The 18,171-nt window shown below is 46.4% G+C and overlaps 1 protein-coding gene across 6 annotated transcripts in view; it reads right to left on the bottom strand.

Moving 5' to 3' along the window:
* Positions 5,935–18,171, bottom strand: part of NFX1 (nuclear transcription factor, X-box binding 1) — a 65,204-nt gene continuing 52,967 nt past the window's right edge. For 5 of the 6 annotated variants that reach the window (XM_005684059.3, XM_005684057.3, XM_018052363.1 and 2 more), the window contains 7 exons: positions 17,669–17,770; positions 16,924–16,965; positions 11,640–11,738; positions 10,983–11,049; positions 9,453–9,598; positions 8,673–8,774; positions 5,935–7,625 (listed from right to left, as the gene is read on the bottom strand). In XM_005684059.3, coding sequence (XP_005684116.2) covers positions 7,553–7,625; positions 8,673–8,774; positions 9,453–9,598; positions 10,983–11,049; positions 11,640–11,738; positions 16,924–16,965; positions 17,669–17,770 — 631 coding nt within the window. In that variant the 3' untranslated portion in view covers positions 5,935–7,552. The remainder of the gene's footprint in view (positions 7,626–8,672; positions 8,775–9,452; positions 9,599–10,982; positions 11,050–11,639; positions 11,739–16,923; positions 16,966–17,668; positions 17,771–18,171) is intronic. The other variant, XM_005684060.3, reaches the window with a different exon arrangement.

The following is an 18,171-nucleotide window of genomic DNA, read 5'->3' as shown; positions in this document are numbered from 1 at the left end:
ACCACTCCACACTGTCTCGAGGTCCTCATGTCACCACACCCATCTGACACCCGAGGAATCTGGGGCCTGGGGAGGCTGGCTCAGCAAGGGGCACAGAGTAGCGATTCCAGTCCTTTGTTGATATGATCTCTACTGGGCTTTGTTTGGTCTTTAAACTGTGAAATATATTCTGTAGATGTGTGAATAGAACATATAGTTAAGGGCTTCCCTGGTGGCTCAGTGGTCAAGAATCTGCCTGCCAACGCAAGAAACAAGGGTTAGATGCCTGATCTGGGAAGATCCCACATGCTGTAGAGGAGCTAAGCCTGTGAGCCCCAGCTATTGAGTTCCTCTGCTCTGGAGCCCGGGAGCCACGAGAAGCCACCACAATGAGAAGCATGCCACCACAACTAGAGAGTGAGTCCCCACTCACCGCAACCAGGGAAGAGCCAAGCAGCAAAGACCCAGAACAGCCAAAAATAAAATTATTTTCAAAACACAATTAAAATAACAGTGAAGCATTGAAAAACAAACAAGTACAGTGTATATAAGCGAAAAGCCCAAACATTCAAGTGCCCTTACCAAGCTCTGGCAGGTTATTGAAACTCTCTGGGTCTCAGTTTCCTTATCTGCAAAATGGGGGTCATGTGGCCCAGAGGAGTGAGGTACTTTAGGTTTCAGGTTTGCCATTGGCATTGTTGGAGCAGAGTTTACCAGAGTTCATGGTCTCCCCTTGTGTCTGTGTTCAGAAGCCAAGGTGGCTGCGGGCGGATACTGGAGGGTATGTGAGGGGAAGCTCTGGCTCAGGGGTGGGGGAGCGCCTGAGTGAGTGGTGGAGGCTCAGAGGCTGAGACATACAGTTCAGAGGCAGGTACACCCAGGCACATAGCTGAGGTCATATGTCCAAGGCTGAGCCTTTGAGTCCTCCAGGGACCCGGCAAAACCCTTGCTGGCTGATAAAGAGGATTCCTCAGACGGGGGTTCCTGTTGGAAGGACGTGTTCTTGCCCTTGCTGCCCCCCCACCTTCCTCCACATATGCCCTGGTTCCTCTGATCCCATGTCAGGGGACATTAACGAGAAGATGAACTCCTAATGGAGGCCCAGCGCCAGGGCAGGGGAGACTGGCTTGGGGAGACTGGTTGGTGGAGACACCAGGGGGCAGTCTGGAGGTGGGGTGTGCTGAATTAGAGGTACTTGTGGGATATCTAGGGACAGGCCTGGTCCCGGGCTAGAGAGGGTCTTTTAAACCGAGGCAGGCAGGTAAGAGCTTGCAGGTGGAAGAGGTGGCCCAGGGAGAGACTGTGGAGCCCCTCTGAAAACGGTGTTTCAGAGATGGCTGAAGGGGAGGTGGCGGCCAAGGTCTGTGACCTCCCCTAACTCCAGGAACTTGAACTCTATGGGGCCTTACTTGACTTGTGCTTTGGGGCCAGTCCCTTCCCTCAGGCAGTTCAAACAAGTAAGGGCAAATGAGGGAAGCCCATACCCTCCTGGCCAACGTGGAAAAATGTCCCAGAGACGCTCGCCTTACAGGACTGCCCTGTAGCACTGAGTCACACAGCTCGGGCCCAGCTCTGGCTCTGGCAGTCTCTGCTTCTCACCCTGTCCTCAGCTCCCTGCCCTCCAGATGACAGAGTGCCCAGGGCAAAATCCTTGGACTCTTCTGTTTCACTTTCCCTCCCAAAATGACTTCACCGGCTTTTTAAATACCACTGGATGCCAACAGCTCCCCAAATTAGATCTCCAGCTCAATCCTGCTCCAGATTTCAAAGTCTCATGGACAACTGCCTCCCAGTCACATTTTCCTCTCATAAGCCTGCTCCTCCTAGACTTTCCTATCCCAGTAAAAGGCACATTCAATCTTTCCATTTCTCAGGTCCCAAACTTTGAAGTCATCTCGGCTCCTCCTCTCATACTCCACATCCCATCTGTCCACAGATCCTTTAGGTGTGACCTGCAAATTGTGTCTAGAATCCAACCACCTCTCAGAGTCCTCGGTTTGAGCCACTGTCACCTTGCTCTTGGATTACAGCAGTGGCCTTCTGACTTTTCCCAGCCCCTTCTCTGGTTCTGACTCAGCCCTACAGTCTAGTCCCAGGTGCTGCTCCTGCCGCTAAGTTGCTTCAGTCGTGTCCAACTCTATGCGACCCCATAGAGAGCAGCCCACCAGGCTCCTGCGTCCCTGGGATTCTCCAGGCAAGAATACTGGAGTGGGTTGCCATTTCCTTCTCCAATGCAGGAAAGTGAAAATTGAGAGTGAAGTCACTCAGTCATGTCTGACTCTTAGCGACCCCATGGACTGCAGCCTACCAGGCTCCTCCGTCCATGGGATTTTCCAGGCAAGAGTACTGGAGTGGGTTGTCATTGCCTTCTCCAAGTTCCAGGTGGTGCAGTGGTAAAGAATCCCAATGCCAATGCAGGAGATGCAAGAGACATGGGTTCAATCCCTGGGTCAGGAAGATTCTCCTGGAGTAGGAAATGGCAACCCACTCCAGTACTCTTGCCTGGAAATTTCTATGGACTGAGTAGCCTGGCGGGCTACAGTCCATGGGGTTGCAAAGAGTCGGACACGACTGAGCGACTGTGAACATTCATACAGTCTAGTCTCAATACAGCAGCTAGGATAACATTTTCCAGAAACGAACCAGATCTTATCATTCACACCTCGGCCTTAAGTCTCCAGTGACTTAAAGGCCCCTGCTACTCTCTCCTTTACTCATCCTGCTACACTGCCTGGCGGCTTTGCTGTTCCCTTCAAGGTACATGGCATCTTTCTACCACTGAGCATTTGCCTTGGCTGTTCTCTGTGTGGGAGGGTCTCCCTTCAGGTGTTTGAAACTTTAGATATGTTTTTTTCTCCTGTGCTTATACTATGTATACCAATAAGCAGAGAGAAACAGCATTTTAAAAAAGAGAAACGAAAAGGTGATTAACTTAAAAGATACCAGTTATAAACTCATCTAAAAAGTTTTAGTGTTTTCCTAAGGCAAAGTGTAAGTAATCCCCTGGCCCCGGTTTGGGGACACACACTGCCCCCTCATGGCCACGAAAAGGCCTCATCCCAGGGTAGTCTCTACCCTGGGACGTGGTCTAAGCTTCCCTCCCACTTGTCCTGATCTGCTGGGCTGTACAGTCTCAGGGACTTCAGACTGAGCTGTGTGAACAGCCGCTGTTCTGTCCGTGGAACCGGGAGACACAGGTTTTGGGGTCAGAGCTAGTAGGAATTTCAGATCTCCAATTCACTGAGTGATCTTAGGCAAGCAACCTAATTTCTCCAACCTTCAGTTTCCTCATAGGTAAAACAGAAAATAACGATACACACTTCATGGGGCTTTGAGGAGTAAAAGATATGAGCATAGAGCCTGGTGTATCAAAAGTGCTTGAAAGCTATTACAAGTGCTCAATAGCTATTAGCAGCTTTCACTTAGAACCTTCTGCTATTAGAAGCTAATAGTTCTTCACTATTAGAAGAGATTCTTAGGAAAGTGTGGGTAGGTAAAGACTCCCGATTCCCTCACCCATGTGGCAGGCGGTGGTAGTGGTATAAGGGGGCAGGTGACTGAAAACCCCAGCCCTTACCAGAGCAGCCTCACGACGGCTGTCCCTTCCCTCCCTATGCCCGAGAGACAGTCCCGGGACAGGCTCCAGAGGCTTGACCGTGTTGAGTTGCCACATGACACTGGGAGACCCTTCCAACCCCTCCGACCCCGCCAACCCACTCTCCTCCCAAAGGCCCAGGGCAGTACACAGGCAGGAACTACTACTACTCAGCTGACAGGTGGGAAAGTCAGTGCCTGGACGCTGGAAGCAAACTGCCCAGGAACAGAGTGAGCGGAGGGAGACAACTGGGTCTGGTGGTCCAGCCGAGTTCTCTGCAGTGGGTGTCCCGGGAGGCTGTGCGCGTGAAGCTGGGGCTGAGGGCAGGACTCCACGGGAACTCTGTTCCGGGAAGACAGATCCTCTGAGGACTAGCCCCCTCTGCTGGCCTAGCTTGGGGAACCCCAGGCCTGGATTCGTCTTGGCCTGGCACACAGCCCTTGGAGCCCTGTCCCTTCTGGCTGGGTCTTTTCAGACTGGGGTGGGTCTGGCTTGGAGAACACCCTGGGATATGTGAGTGCTAAAAGGCCACGGGAGACACTATGGGGCATCTGCGGAACTTTCCCAATAGGTGTGGCAGGGCGCGTGAGGGGACTGAGGAAGGCAGGCAGGTCTGTGACAGTTCTGGCCTGTCCCTCCTTGCCCCACCTGTTCTGGAAGAGAGGGCAAACTGGCAGGCTTTCCTTAGAGAAGAAGGTCTCCAGGCATGAAGCAACGCTGGTACCACTTGGGAAGGACCCCCCAAACCTAAACCTCAGGGCCACTGTTTCAGCCTCCCCCATGCATTGGAGAAGGAAATGGCAGGCCACTCCAGTGTTTGGAGAATCCCAGGGACGGCGGAGCTGCAGTCTATCGGGTCGCACAGTTGGACACGACTGAAGCGACTTAGCAGCAGCAGCACCCCTAGGACTGACATTCCTTCTTCCCCTGGCCTGTCCTGCTCTGGCTCGGCCAGGAGCAATCCCAGACCCTGCATCAGGAGGACTGCTTTCATCTCCATTCTGCACACAGCCTCTCACAGCACACCAGATTGGTACCACTGCTGAGTGGAACCAGCCCTGCCAGACGAATTCCAGAGTTAAGAACTTGGCCTCTGGAAAGCTCTGATCCCAAGAGCAAACTCCCATTGGAGACTGGAGCTGGAGGGGCAGGAAGATACCATTGGATTCTCAGGGAGCAAAAGTGGGGTCCTGATGCCCACAGTCCCCTCCTTCATGTATGAGGTAGAGGTGTTTTTCCTTTTAGCCCACACAGTGTAATTTACTTAGATTTGCAAGATTTGGTCTAAGGGCACTGCTTAGTGGGGAATCCACCAAACCCATGAGAACCAGCCCCCCTATGCTGAGGGGGTCTGGCTGCCTGCTAACCAGCAGCCTGTGCTCCCTCCTAGATCTGACTTCTCCCCTCTGCAGCACCAGCTCCCACCACCTCCTCCTCTCATCTGCATCACTCTGGCAGCTTTGGGCTGCTTTCTTGCCTCAGTTAGCCCACTAAACCCTTTGACACCCTCTGAGTGGCTGCTCCAGAACAGGGTGAACACACTAAGGTCCTGGCCAAAGCCAGCCTGCTGCCTACTTCTACACTGAATACAACCCACGAGTTATAGTTCTTTCATTTCTAAATGGTTGAAAAAATATAAAAATATTATTTTCTGACATGTTAGAATTCTATAAAGTTCTGATTTAGTGTCTATGAAGTGTCAAGACCAGGGTGACACTCATGCCCATATTTACTGTCTGGGGCTAGTCCACACTACCGGGGCAGACTTGGGGTAGCCACACCAGAACCTCACAAAGCCTGCAGGATCCGGGCCTTTACAAAAGACCTCTGCCGCCTCCTGCCCTCAGTTTTACGTCCAGCTGTGATGCTCTGCTGAGAATCCCTCAATGGCTCCCCACAAACTGACTCCCGTCCACCTCTCCAGCTTCATCACCTGTGCTTCCAGTCGTCTGCCCACTCTGGACAACCAACCCTTCCTCAAAACTCCCACAAACCACAGCCCTGGGCTTGTCTCAGGCCCTTTACCTTCACTTGGAATGCCTCTCTCCTCCAAATGGCAGTCTGCCATCTCAAGACTCAGCTCAAATGCTTTCTTCTGTTTTCCTTCCCCATCCAGGGGTCGCTCCCCCAGACATGAGGGCTGACTCCCTCCTAGCATGCCACAAGAAACTCCTTGCACGGCTCCTCAGCCTTTAATAAACAGACTGATGACCAATCTGTGCCAGACCAAACACTCTCACTCTATTTCTTCTGGTATGTGGCTCCCTCTGGATTACTAAGTGCAAAAGAGCAGGCCATGTCTGTTCCCCACAGCCAAGCACAGCCCGGCATGGGCAGGGACACATGTGTTCACCGTTAAGTGGGTGGCTAGCATTCTAATCCTTTACTTGGCTGGAATGATGGAGAAAGAGGCCTACATATTTTCCGAATACTGTAGTTTCAGCTCATGCAACAGCTCAGGCACCTCCATGTACATTATCTCATTTAATCCTCAGGACTCTGGTGAGGAAGGCAGTAGCTCCACTCCATCAGGCGGCAGCAGGGTGTCCCATGGCAGAGCTGGAAGCTGAGATCAGGTCTCTACCTCCTGCTTGTGTGGAGCTGCTCTCGCAGCACAGCTCACCCACTCAACCCACTGCTTGAAAGATGAAACGGATGCTCATGAGGCCCCTGTTGGGTGCGGGTCCACTGACTCTGCCAAGCGGCTCAGGGAGAGGTGTGGCTCTGTCTCCTCCCTCCAGTCACCTGTCCCCACCCTCCACCCCTCCCGCTGGACCTGATGTCTCTCAAGGCAGAGTGCCTGGGTCAGCACCAAAGGGCAGCCCTGCTTTTCCCGGTAAAACTAAGTGCCAGTTTTGTGACATCACTTCTCATTTCTCCTCCTGCTGCTCTGGGGTTTTCTGGAGCAGAACAAAGTTGCTGGAAGTCTGGCCTCCGTGTTGAAGAGGTACCAACACAAAGAGGGCTGAACTAACGTGACTGTCGCCACACCTGCCTTATAGGAGCCTGAAGAACGCCTCTGGGGGCGTGCTGGTATAAGCCCTGGACCATTCACATAGTTTTCTGAATATGCAAACAGAAGACCAGAGCTCAGAGACAGGGAAAACCAATGCAGTTGCTGCAGGCTTAGGAGAAAGCGACATGGGAAAGGTAGGTGCCCAGGAGACTCCTTCTCAACCAGAGAGGAGGGGTTATGCCTGCACAGGTCAGCGCACAGAGGCCGCGGTGTGAACCAGTGGGAGGAGGAGCTCATGCTGTCCTCCATCATCATGGTAGAGAGGGAACCTGTCACCACACAGGCTCAATGCGAAGACGCCCCTGTAGATTCCGGAAGACAGGTCCCCCGAGCCCTCTCCTAGGTCTGAACTGATGCTGCTGAACACCACTCAGATAAGTTTAGCTAGGTAGACCAGGCAGAACTTCTGGCAGAAGACTCAGCTAAGACAGCTGGGTTTAACCGCACACCTGACTTCAGATATGGTGTACCAAGCCACCGTTTGGGATTTTGGACTGAGAAGTTAGCTTTTGTCTTTCCAAAGATAGTGATCACTTTGGATTAAAAATGCAAGGCATTGTCAGGAGGAGGATGGGTAACTGGATGGACATCTGAGGCCATGACTAAGTGACATTTCAGGTTAAAATTCCGGTTTGACTAAAATCAAGTCCTATGTTCCCCCAACCCTCAGAGCAATCACGGTGATGGTGTGAGGAGCCTGTGCAAATTCAACTGAATCGCTAGTGATCATCCAGTCATCATCCAGTCAGAAATCTGCCAATAGTGAGACAGTGAGACACTTTACACACAGCAGAGAGGACAAGGGGATTTCTGACACAATCGTGGTTTGCATGTATCAAGGTCAAGACAGTAGGTGAGCTGTGAGTCCACCAGGCAGTTGGGAACAAGCATGATTTATCTGCGGGGAAAAAATCTCCATCACACCTAATCATTTTTTTTTTCCTAAGTGTGTCATGATCTCCTCAGTCCTGGACATCAAAGTAGTCAATTACTGGCTCCTTCGCTATCTTCTGTAAATTGCTGCTCCCAGGATTCCTGAAAAGCAAACACAGAATGAGCAATCTTTTCTTGCTTGAGGGAGACCGATTCAGGCAGGTTTCAGAAAGTGAAGGGTCAGCTTCTTTACCATGTGTGAGACTCTGCTAAGACAGTGCAGTCCACATGAGCAAGTAACTGTTGGAATTTGGTGAAGGGCACACAGGAGTTTATATTAGTATATTAACACTGTTCTTTCTATTCTAAAATTTTTCCATAATAAAGTCTTTCCCCAGGGTGAGAGTGGGGCTGGTCCTGAGAGCTACTTGGCCCCGGGAGCTGCTGACTGACGCTGTGCCCAGTGGGCAACACTGAGCTGTCCCGATCAGTTCCAAGGGAACAGACATGGCTAGGACCCTTCTGGTGACCTTGTACACTTCCCTACCCACCATCCCAGAGGTGTAGGAGGCTCTGGAGAGCTTCTGTGTGGAAGGCCAGAGCAGGAGGAGAGACCTCACTAGGTTCCCAACAGCTTCCAGCTAGGTGGCCTTGTCCCGTAGGGCAGCTAGTCCCCTCCTGGGAAGGGAAGGCAGGATGACCACCCCTCTCTGCTCCTGGCTGAGAAAACACCTACCAGACCTGCTGCTTGCTCATGCGGTTTTCTTTTCTCTTTAATCACGAGCATATGGAAAAATGGTTCAAACCATATGTAAGCAGAGCAAAACACGAAAGTTTCCCCCTTCAATGCCAACGGCCCCCTAGAATCCCACTTCTATCTCCAGAGTAACTGTTGTGAACTGTGAGATGTTCCCACATTACCTGGTATGGCAGACTGAATCCATTTCCCAGTGTCACCATCTATACCATGGAAATTACGGCTAGTGACTTTGCTCCCTGGAGGGCAAGCAGGCATTATAAACAGCAAACCTGGGACCCCTCTGGCATGAACAAATGTGTCCAGCATCCCAGTCAAACATCATATATCTGAATGCAACACCCCAAGGCCAGACCCAAGGAGGCATCAATGACTAGTGCAGTCCAGGGCAATTCACTCCTCACTGGCATCTCTGGACAGGGCCCTTTGGGAAGCAGCTAAAGAATCCTTACTTGTCTGTCTGTCTGTGATGAGCAATCGGTGGCGGAGGCCGAGACTGATTCTCCTTTTCGAGTACACCTGTCAGTGTGGTAGGAGGACAAATGGACTTCCCTCTGTGAAGTCAGAACACAAAGCAGTGAAAAGTGAGAACTGGTTGTGGAGACAGGCAGACAGCTAGAAATCCAGCTGTCTTAAATCCCTGACTCTTAATATGACGCTGCAGGGCTCTCTCTGATATGACCTGTCACCTTTGATTAATCCTCACCCCTTTCATCTACCTCTGCTGGGCCCACTACCTTCTTCCTCTAATCTCACTTGAGTCTTCTTTATTGGGAGGTTCTTCCAACTCCTCCAGATTCGGATAGTGATCCTAGGTCCTGCAGTCCCCTCCTTGCCTCTGCTTCAGTCTCCTCTAATGGCAAACACTCTTCACAGAGGATGCCCTGAGTCCCAGGCCAGCACTCTTTCTATTTCCACGATGCCAGGAGGACACAAGGGAACAAGGGATGGATCTGATGTGAAATATGCTCTAGATATGTCTGCTCTGAGGTCTGAGGCATGGGCTTTACTCTCTGGTTCAGAGCCTTAGATCAGTCAGAATGGCTGGCCCAGAAGCAGACTTTTCACCTAATCTTCCAAACAAGGAAGTAAGAAAAAACAGCCCAAGGCCAGGACCAAGGAGGCACCAATGACTAGTGCAGCCCTCCTGCACTCGTCACTGACCAGCCCAGCTTCTCAGGTCCAATGTCCCCCACCGAGCAGTTTCCCCTGTGACGGCAAGATCCACCCACCTGACTGCAGTGACCACGACGTTGCGCTTCGGCTCACTGTCATAGCTCACGCTCTCCAGGCCATACACCTGGGCCAGGTCGTGGATGATCCGGCGGTGGTCTCTGTTCATGGGAGGGAAGCAGTGGCTCTTCTTACTATTTTTCCCCTGTATGGAGGGAAAAGAAGACTGACTGGTAAACAGCATTTTGAAAACAGGCTATGCCTATAGAGGTCCTTCCCACTGTCCTGGAACAGCCTGGGTCAATAAAGAGGTGACTGAGTCTGGGATGGGAGGCCCATGGCGCACAGCAATTCACTGCCTGCAGGGCAAGGGTCAGGGGCGGGGAAGGGCACGGGATGTACTTCTGCCTCTCCTCTGTGAGCCATGTGGCAGCAGCTGGCTGGGACCAGGGGGACAGCGGGCAAGTGAACTGAGCATGGGCAGCGCAACAGTTGCCCCCACAGGGCCTCTAACTGGGGAGTGATGTTCTCAAGAAGCGACTAAGTAAACCGAAGAGTTATAAAACACTTGTACACTCCACACTAAAATTCTGAATTTACAGAGACATGCTAGCAGAGAACTGCATCTGCTCAGGTTTCCGAATTAGGAGGGGAACAATGATTCCATTTTCTCCCTTGTGCTAGTATCCTGCTGGGAAGTGGGAACAGAAGGGAGGCAGGGCAGAGGGCGAGTAGACAGCGGGAAGGAAACCTACTTTCATTAGATGTGGAGCCAAAGGAGCCATCTCTGCCTCACTCACATGCCCTCTGAATGAAGATGCAGTCACCGCAGGGCTGGCTGCTGCTGACTACATGAGGGGCTTTTTCACTTAAAGCCACCTCCTCGACATCTCCGGCTGTCTCCAGGACAGGCTTCCCTCTCTCGAAGGAACTGATACCATTACTGTTCAACTCTACTCCTTCAACTTTATATCTTTGCCCAACATATTCTTTCCTGCCTTTGGGGTAATAAGAGCCAGTGAGTCCAATCATACAACAGTCCTTCAGAGATCTCTGTGTGTGCGTACTCAGTCACTCAGTCATGTCAGACTCTTTTGTAACACCATGGGCTGTAGCCCACCAGGATCCTCAGTCCATAGGATTTCCCAGGCAAGAATAAAATGGGTTGCCATTTCCTCCTCCAGGGGTTCTGCCCGACCCAGGGAGAACCTGCATCTCCTGCACTGGCAGGCGGGCTCTTTACCACTGAGCCACCAGGGAAGCTCATCAGAGATCTGAGGAGTTAGCATGTCTTCCTAAGTATCCCTACTGAATCCCCTTCATCCAGAGTGTCTCCTCCCATTCTTAGGCACAGGGCTAGGATGTGTATTTACATTTAATATTACTGCAGGTATCTTTCTTGAACCAGGCTAGAGCTTCCATGAATGCTATAATGGCTGGGCTTTGGAGAAAGGTAAGGATCCTCAAGGCAGCTGTGACTTTTTCCTACAACTACTTTACACTGACAGTGTTTCTAAAACTTGTTTTTTTCTTTTTTTTAAATCAAGTTGGGCTTAGAAACATGTAGAGTTGGATATTTTGATTTCAACCTTATTCACGGCCTCCACGAGGGCTTCCATTTCCTTCTCGATGTCGCTGACAAACTTTAAGTCCTTCCTGAAATGAGAAACAGCCACAGTTAATTTCATTTGTTTCTGCTCTTTTGAGATCCCTTCCATCCACCCTCTGCCTATACAGTGCAGAAAATGGAAAATGTGGGCAGGAAAATTGCAGAGGCCAGGCAGGAACTGTCAGATAACAGAAGGCTGAATGTGATGAACAAAGGAAGAGAAAGTAATAAGAAAACAATTATGAGCAGAGAGAAGACAGAAAGAGAAACAGTCATCAGAGGGCCAGGAGACAAGAGGAAAATAAGACCTGTTACCACCCAAGAGAGGACCACCGTGTGACAGAGACCTGGATGGGCAGAGGTGGAACGTGGCCAGAGGCCCTTCACTGCAAGCTAGTCCAACCCTTGAAGGGCCCCAGCTCCTATCACAGGGGCCAAACACACACACAAACCTCCCGAGTTCAACTCTTCAATGGGACATTTTGAGAAACCAAGAGAATGACTTATTAAATACCATACAATTTCTTATAATAGATATATAAATATATAAACTGGCTCAACCACAGAGGACTGCATATCTTAAAAGAGGAAACAACTGGTAAGCCACACTTAAGAAAGTAGGTATCAAGTCACATACCTAGCATCTTCTTTCAAACTGTCACTGAATTTTGACCCCGAAGAACGTACGTTGAAAGGATCAGAATCATCACTGATATGAAATGCTTCTGCTAACCTCCTGAAAGAGAGTGAAGTGTGAAGTGAAAGGAAAGGAAAGGAGGGGGGGGGAAATTATCTCATAGTAACAGAGTGCCCACCAGGTTCTATATTTTTTATACATTAATCATCTCATTTCAGTAAACCTGATTATTCAGGAGAATAAGAACAACTTGGGACAAGATATTGAATTGTCTTCACAGAACAAAATAAGTAAGATATATCTAGATGGTTCTGAGCAAGCTGTAGGCTGACACTGGAGACTGGTGAAGAGAAGGGTGAGGGAGGGCACGCACTGGGGATGGTCAGTGGGAAAGATTTCCTGAGGTTTCACCTGAACATCAGATGAATAAAGTAGAAAGAGAATACTAAAATTAACATCACTCTACAGAAAGTCTACAAAATAAAGAATTCCATTAACAACGTAAGTGCTGCGTTAATTTTAATGCACTTCCTTTCATACTTTCCTTCTGTAATTTTAAGCAGTACATGAAACTCTGAATCTTTTTTAGCATTTCTCATATTACTGTTTGATTTTCACACTCCCTGTATTAACAGCTGCATAATCTTCTAATTTTATATGTCCCACAATTTATATAAGCATTCCCCATTTAGGTTCCTGTAACACTCCCCCAGTTTTTCAATATGATAAGTAACACAATATCTCTGAGCAAAAATCTTTTAAGATTATTTCTCTGGAAAATGTTCCCAGGTGTGGCAATAACTGCACTAAATAGTATGGACCTGAGACCCAGATCATCATGGTCCAAGGGTTCCACAACGCTGTTTGTGCTTTGATTGGCAGTTGTATGAGTCTTATGCCATCTCACCAACACCTGGTTATGTCCTTTTTTTTTTTTTAAAGATAGTTAAAATTCAGTTTAGCATTTATACAGTTTTCCTTTACAAGGAGACAGGGATCTCTTACAAGCTTAATGCCCATAAGAATTTGGTTTATTGTTGTTAGGTTTTCTAATTTTTTACCAGCGGTTTAGTTTTCATATTTTCAAGAGAATTCCTAGAGGGGGAGATCTTTTAATGTTTTGATTAGTTGGCCACTAATTCAAATGTATACACCAATAAAACATAACTGTGGGATGAATGTGGTCTGCCAGTTTTCCATTTCTGCAATGGAGCATGTATTTGCAACTTTAGATGGCATTTTCCTTTTCAAATCCACGTCTTTTTTTTTTTTTTTTCAGGTCTGTGAGTAAGAAAGAATCCTTATATAGTGAGGGTCATTGTTCGAAGATTGAGGAGAAATTCAAAAGGCTTTCAGAAATAGCTAGTTCTAATCAATAACTTTCATTTACTGAGCATCTACTATGTGTTAGGCTTGTGCCAAGAGTTTTATGTATATCATTAGTTTTAATGTATTAACCCTCATAATGACTCAGGGAGGTAGATACTATTATTATCACTCACTATTCACAGATACATGGGAAAATGAAAGCTTAGAGGGATAGTGTGTTTTGTCCAAGGTCACACAGCTATGTGAGTGAAACTAAGATTCAATTCTGGGCAGTCTAACTCTAGAGCTATGGTTGGCTCTAACTGCTGTACAATCCTGTCTCAACTACACAAAGGTGCATCTCCGTGTTTTGGAGGCCTTCTATGCATTCACTACAGCATTTTTGAAACCTTTGGACTGCAGCAGAGAACAATGTGACAGTTCTTAAAGGACAAGAGTTTTGAATAGAAATTATTACAAAGTTACCATAAGGGTCAAACCAAAGGAAATTTGGGGAGTGCTATTAATCATACTACCATCTACACATTTAATCATCTAAAAAGGTATTGTTAACAATTGTTCAAGGTTGCACTTCTAGGTAAAACAAGACTGCACTTGTCTGCATATATCTGTTTCTGCTTAACTCTATCTTGAAAAAATTTCAAAGAATGGTTAAGTTACAAGAATATGACAATGGGACTTCCTTAGTGGTCCAGAGCAGCTTCGAATCTGGTCTGGGAAGATGCCATTGCGGGGCAACTAAGCTTGTGGACCACAACTACTGAAGCCTGCACACTCTGGAGTCCATGCTCTGCAACGAGAGGCCACTGCTTGCCACAACTAGAGAAAGCCCACAGACAGCAACAAAGACCCAGTGCAGCCAAAAAAAATTACAGTAAACTCCTACATACTCTTCACCTAAATTCTCCAAATACAGACATTTTCACAGAACTATACCACAACTAGAGAAAGCCCACAGACAGCAACTAGAGAAAGCCCACAGACAGCAACAAAGACCCAGTGCAGCCAAAAAAAAGTTACAATAAACCCCTACATACTCTTCACCTAAATTCTCCAAATATAAACATTTTCACAGAACTATACCTTTAATCTCTGTTGGAACTAGAAAGTTTGTCAGGCACTGAATAAATGCCCCTTAATCTGATAAAGAATATACTCAAATAACTTACAACAAACATCATAGACAGTAGTGAAATATCTATTATCACTACCTTCTATTCAATACTGTACTGGAGGCCTAGCCAGTGTGATATGCCAAGAAAAAGAAAAAAGTTAAGAATTAGAAATAAATTAGAAGAGGACATGATTGTGCACATGCAAAATCCAAAAGAAGCTACAGATAAACTATTAGAAATAAGTAATTTAGCAAGGTTGTGAACACTGGTCAACAAATATCAACTGTATTCCTACATGCCAGCAACAAGCAATTAAGAGAATTAAAATTTTAAAGTGATAACAAGAAAAAAATACCACTTATAATAGCATCAAAAAACATCAAACAGCAAAGAACATATCTACTTAAAGATGTACAAAATCTATATACAGAAAACTATAAAAATATCATTAAAAGAAAACATGACTAAATGTAAGGATATACTTTGCTCAAGGACGAGAGGCCTCAATATTACAAAGAACCAAATCTTCCCAGACTGATTTATAAATACCAGTTCAATCAAAATCCCAGTTTGTTTATTTTTTGCAGATATTGATAACCTATTTCTAAAATTTAAATGGAAATGCAAATGGCCGAGAATAGCCAAGACAATCTTGAAGAAGGACCATGTTTGAAGAGATAAGCTACCACTTTTTAAGACCTGTTATAAAGGTACAATAATTCAGATAATGTGATACTAACATGATGGAACAGAATGAACTCAGAAATTACCCATATGCAACACGACTACTTGCTTTAAGATAAAGGTGGCACTGCAGCGAACTGAGAAAAGGATTTCTTGATAAACGATATTGGTCAAGTGAACATTTGTTTGAAAAAAAATAATGGAATCATGAACCCTCCTTATACTATGGGTTAGAAAAAAAAAAAATCGGTCCAAGTCAACTATAGTTCTAAATGTGAAAGGTAAAATAAGGTTCCTAGACAATAACACAGAATACCAATATGACCTCAGGATAGACAAATACTTCTTGAACAAGCTATAAAATGTACTATTAACTAAGGAAAAGATTGATAAACTGAACTACATTAAAATTAGAAATTTCTATTTATTAAGACACCATTTGGGAAGTGAAAAGTGAATGTACAGAGTGTGAGAAACAACAATATACAAAACAGGACTTCCCTGGTGGTACAGAAGATAGGAATTTGCCTGATAATGCAGGGGACATGGGTTCAATCCTTGGTCTGGGAAGATTCCACATGCGTCAGAGCAACTAAGCCCTTGAGCCACAATTACCAAGCCTATGCTCTAAAGCCTGTGAGCTGCAACTACTGAAGCCATGTGCTAGAGCCTGTGTTCTGTGACAAGAGAAGCTAGTGAATGAGAAATACATGCACTGTAACAAACTTACTCTTACTCAATGTAGAGTGGCCCCTGCTAGCCACAGCTCAAAGCTCACAAGCAACAATGAAGACCCAGCACAACCAAAAATAAATTTATTCTCCTTTAAAAAATTTATTTATTTTTGGTTGTGCTGGGTCTTAAAAATATAAAGGTGGTGGTTAGTTGCTAAGTCACGACTAACTCTTGCGACCCCACGGACTGTAGCCCACCAGGCTCCTCTACCCATGGGATTTCCCAAGTAAGAATACTGGAAAGGGTTGCCATTTCCTTCTCAAATAAAACAAAGGACTCATATCCAAAATTTATAAAGAATTCCTAGTAATCGATATGAAAAAGACAGATGATACAATTAAAAAATAAGCAAAGACTTGAACTGGTACTTCACAAAAGAGGATATCCAAATGGCCAATAAACAAACGAAAAGGTGTTCAACCTCACCAGTCATCAGAGAAACATAAATTAAAAGCTCAGTGATATCCAGTTATACATCTACAAAAATGGATTAAAGTTTAAAAGACTGACAATTCCAAGTGCTGACACAAGCCGAGAGCCATGGGAAATACGACCCTGTTCATGAGAGTATAACTTGGTACAACCATTTTTAACAGTGGCTGAATCAACAGAAGCTGAAAATACACATACCTTATTAATCAGCAATTCTACTCCTGAGTTTATTATCCAATAGGAATGAGTACATATATACAGCAAAGCTAGTACAAGGATGTTCTTTACAGAGCCCAATACCAATAACAACACGTAATCTATTAACTATAGAATAGATAAGTGATGATATATTAAAATACAATAAATATTGTTCAGGAATGAAAACCAACAAAATACTACTATATGCAACAAAAGGAGTATCACAAATATAATGAAAGAAACCCGACAAAAATACCACCCACATGATTTCATTATTTAAAGTCCAAAAACAGACAAAATAATCTAAACTGTCAGAAGTCAGGATACAGGTTATACCTCAGTGGAGTGTAAGAACAGCTTCTGGAAACTTTCTATATCTTGACCTCATTGCTGATTATACCAATGTATTCAATTTGTGATGACTCACTGATCTGGATAGTTTTGATCTATATGTATGTTATACTTCAACATAAAGGTTCATTAAAAAATTTTAAGCCTCTTATCTCCACTGGAATCAGGAAGTCTGCCAGTCCCTGAATTAGTATGCTGTGGGGCATGTAATGTTTATACTTGCCCGAAACCACTTAAGCTCATGTTTCAGAAACATGCTGAGATCACCCAACTGGTTTATCCTTAGGCCCTTCAATTCTTAATGATTGAATTTCTTTTGCTCCCCAAGAGCAGCAAAAGACTCAGAGCAGGTGCTGAATGAATGCTTGAAGGGTTGCTCCCTCCCACTAACTTCACAGAGCTCAAAGACAATTAGATAAATCGTAGTTCAAACTACTTACTTTTTCCTTTCCAAGGCTGAACATTCCTCATCACACTCCAGCCTTGAGAAACAAAGAAAAAATTAAGTGAGAGGGCAGGTTTCACAGCTCCTACTCTGAGTAGCTCAGTTGGTAAAGAATCTGCCTGCAATGCAGGAGACTGGGGTTCAATTCCCGGGTCAGAAAGATCCCCTGGAGAAGGAAATGGCAATCCACTCCAGTATTCTTGCCTGGTGAATCCCAAGGACAGAGGAGCCTGGCAGGCTACAGTCCATGGGGTCACAAGAGTGGGACGCGACTTAGTGACTAAACCACCGTCACCACTCAGCAATAAGCTCTTGGATGGTCAAACAATGGCTGGATGAGGTCCCTCTCAAGGACAGGTGGGCAGGCCTTCGAAGGACTTCAGTGTCCCGAGGCTGCTCAGCTCCCCACATGCTCCCTGCAGCCCTCTGACAGCCCCCTCTCCCTCTCTTGACACAGCCACCTTTCTGTTCTCTTGCAGGTTAAAATGTACATGCCCAGGTCTCTGCTTTCTCTGGCTACTATCTGGAGTGAGGCCCAGAAATGCTTCCTCTGGTCTTAGCTGTGTCCTGAGTAGGATTCACTGCACTGGAGTGGGTGTGGCCTCTTAATGTCAGAGGTCTGTTGAATACTGTGTGTGCAAGGCTTTACTGTAGGGACTGACACAAGTGAATGGTTCCTGTCCTCTGGAAATTAAGTCTAATGCGAGAAAGAAAGCACAGCTACACATTTTTTAAATTACCTGGCTTGGTGAATTTCCTTCTTAGTAATCAACTTGCTGATCTCCACTGAATCTCCAAGCTGCATGTCTGTTATTTTGGAGGCCATAGAAATAGCAGCTATTCTGAAGTACAAAAAAGAAAGGGAAGAAAGGCACTGCAGTTTCACAAGACTCTCCTCACACCAGGAACACAAAATATGTCTTTCAAGAAAAATCTACCTCTTGACAATCTGTGTAGCCTTGGAAGCCCATTTATTGTAACTATCCACCCATTTACGTGGTATCTCACTCAGTCTAAACAGCTCCATAGGAAATGAGGTAATCAATTCCTTAGCACCTCCTTGAACATCTGGGCCAATGCCCGGCACTCAGTGGGTATTCACAGTCAATCTGATGTTGCACACTCCGAAGTCCCACCTCTATGACACATCTCTGCATCTCCAAGATGATATCTCTGCACCTGTTCATCCATCCATCCTATCATCGCCACCCCTGTATTCAGATCCCTATGTGACCACACAGAT

Source organism: Capra hircus, chromosome 8, assembly GCF_001704415.2.
Source record: "Capra hircus breed San Clemente chromosome 8, ASM170441v1, whole genome shotgun sequence".
Lineage (NCBI taxonomy): Eukaryota > Metazoa > Chordata > Mammalia > Artiodactyla > Bovidae > Capra > Capra hircus.
The sequence above is the reverse complement of the archived record's forward strand: the minus strand, read 5'-3'. Positions and strand labels throughout refer to the sequence as shown.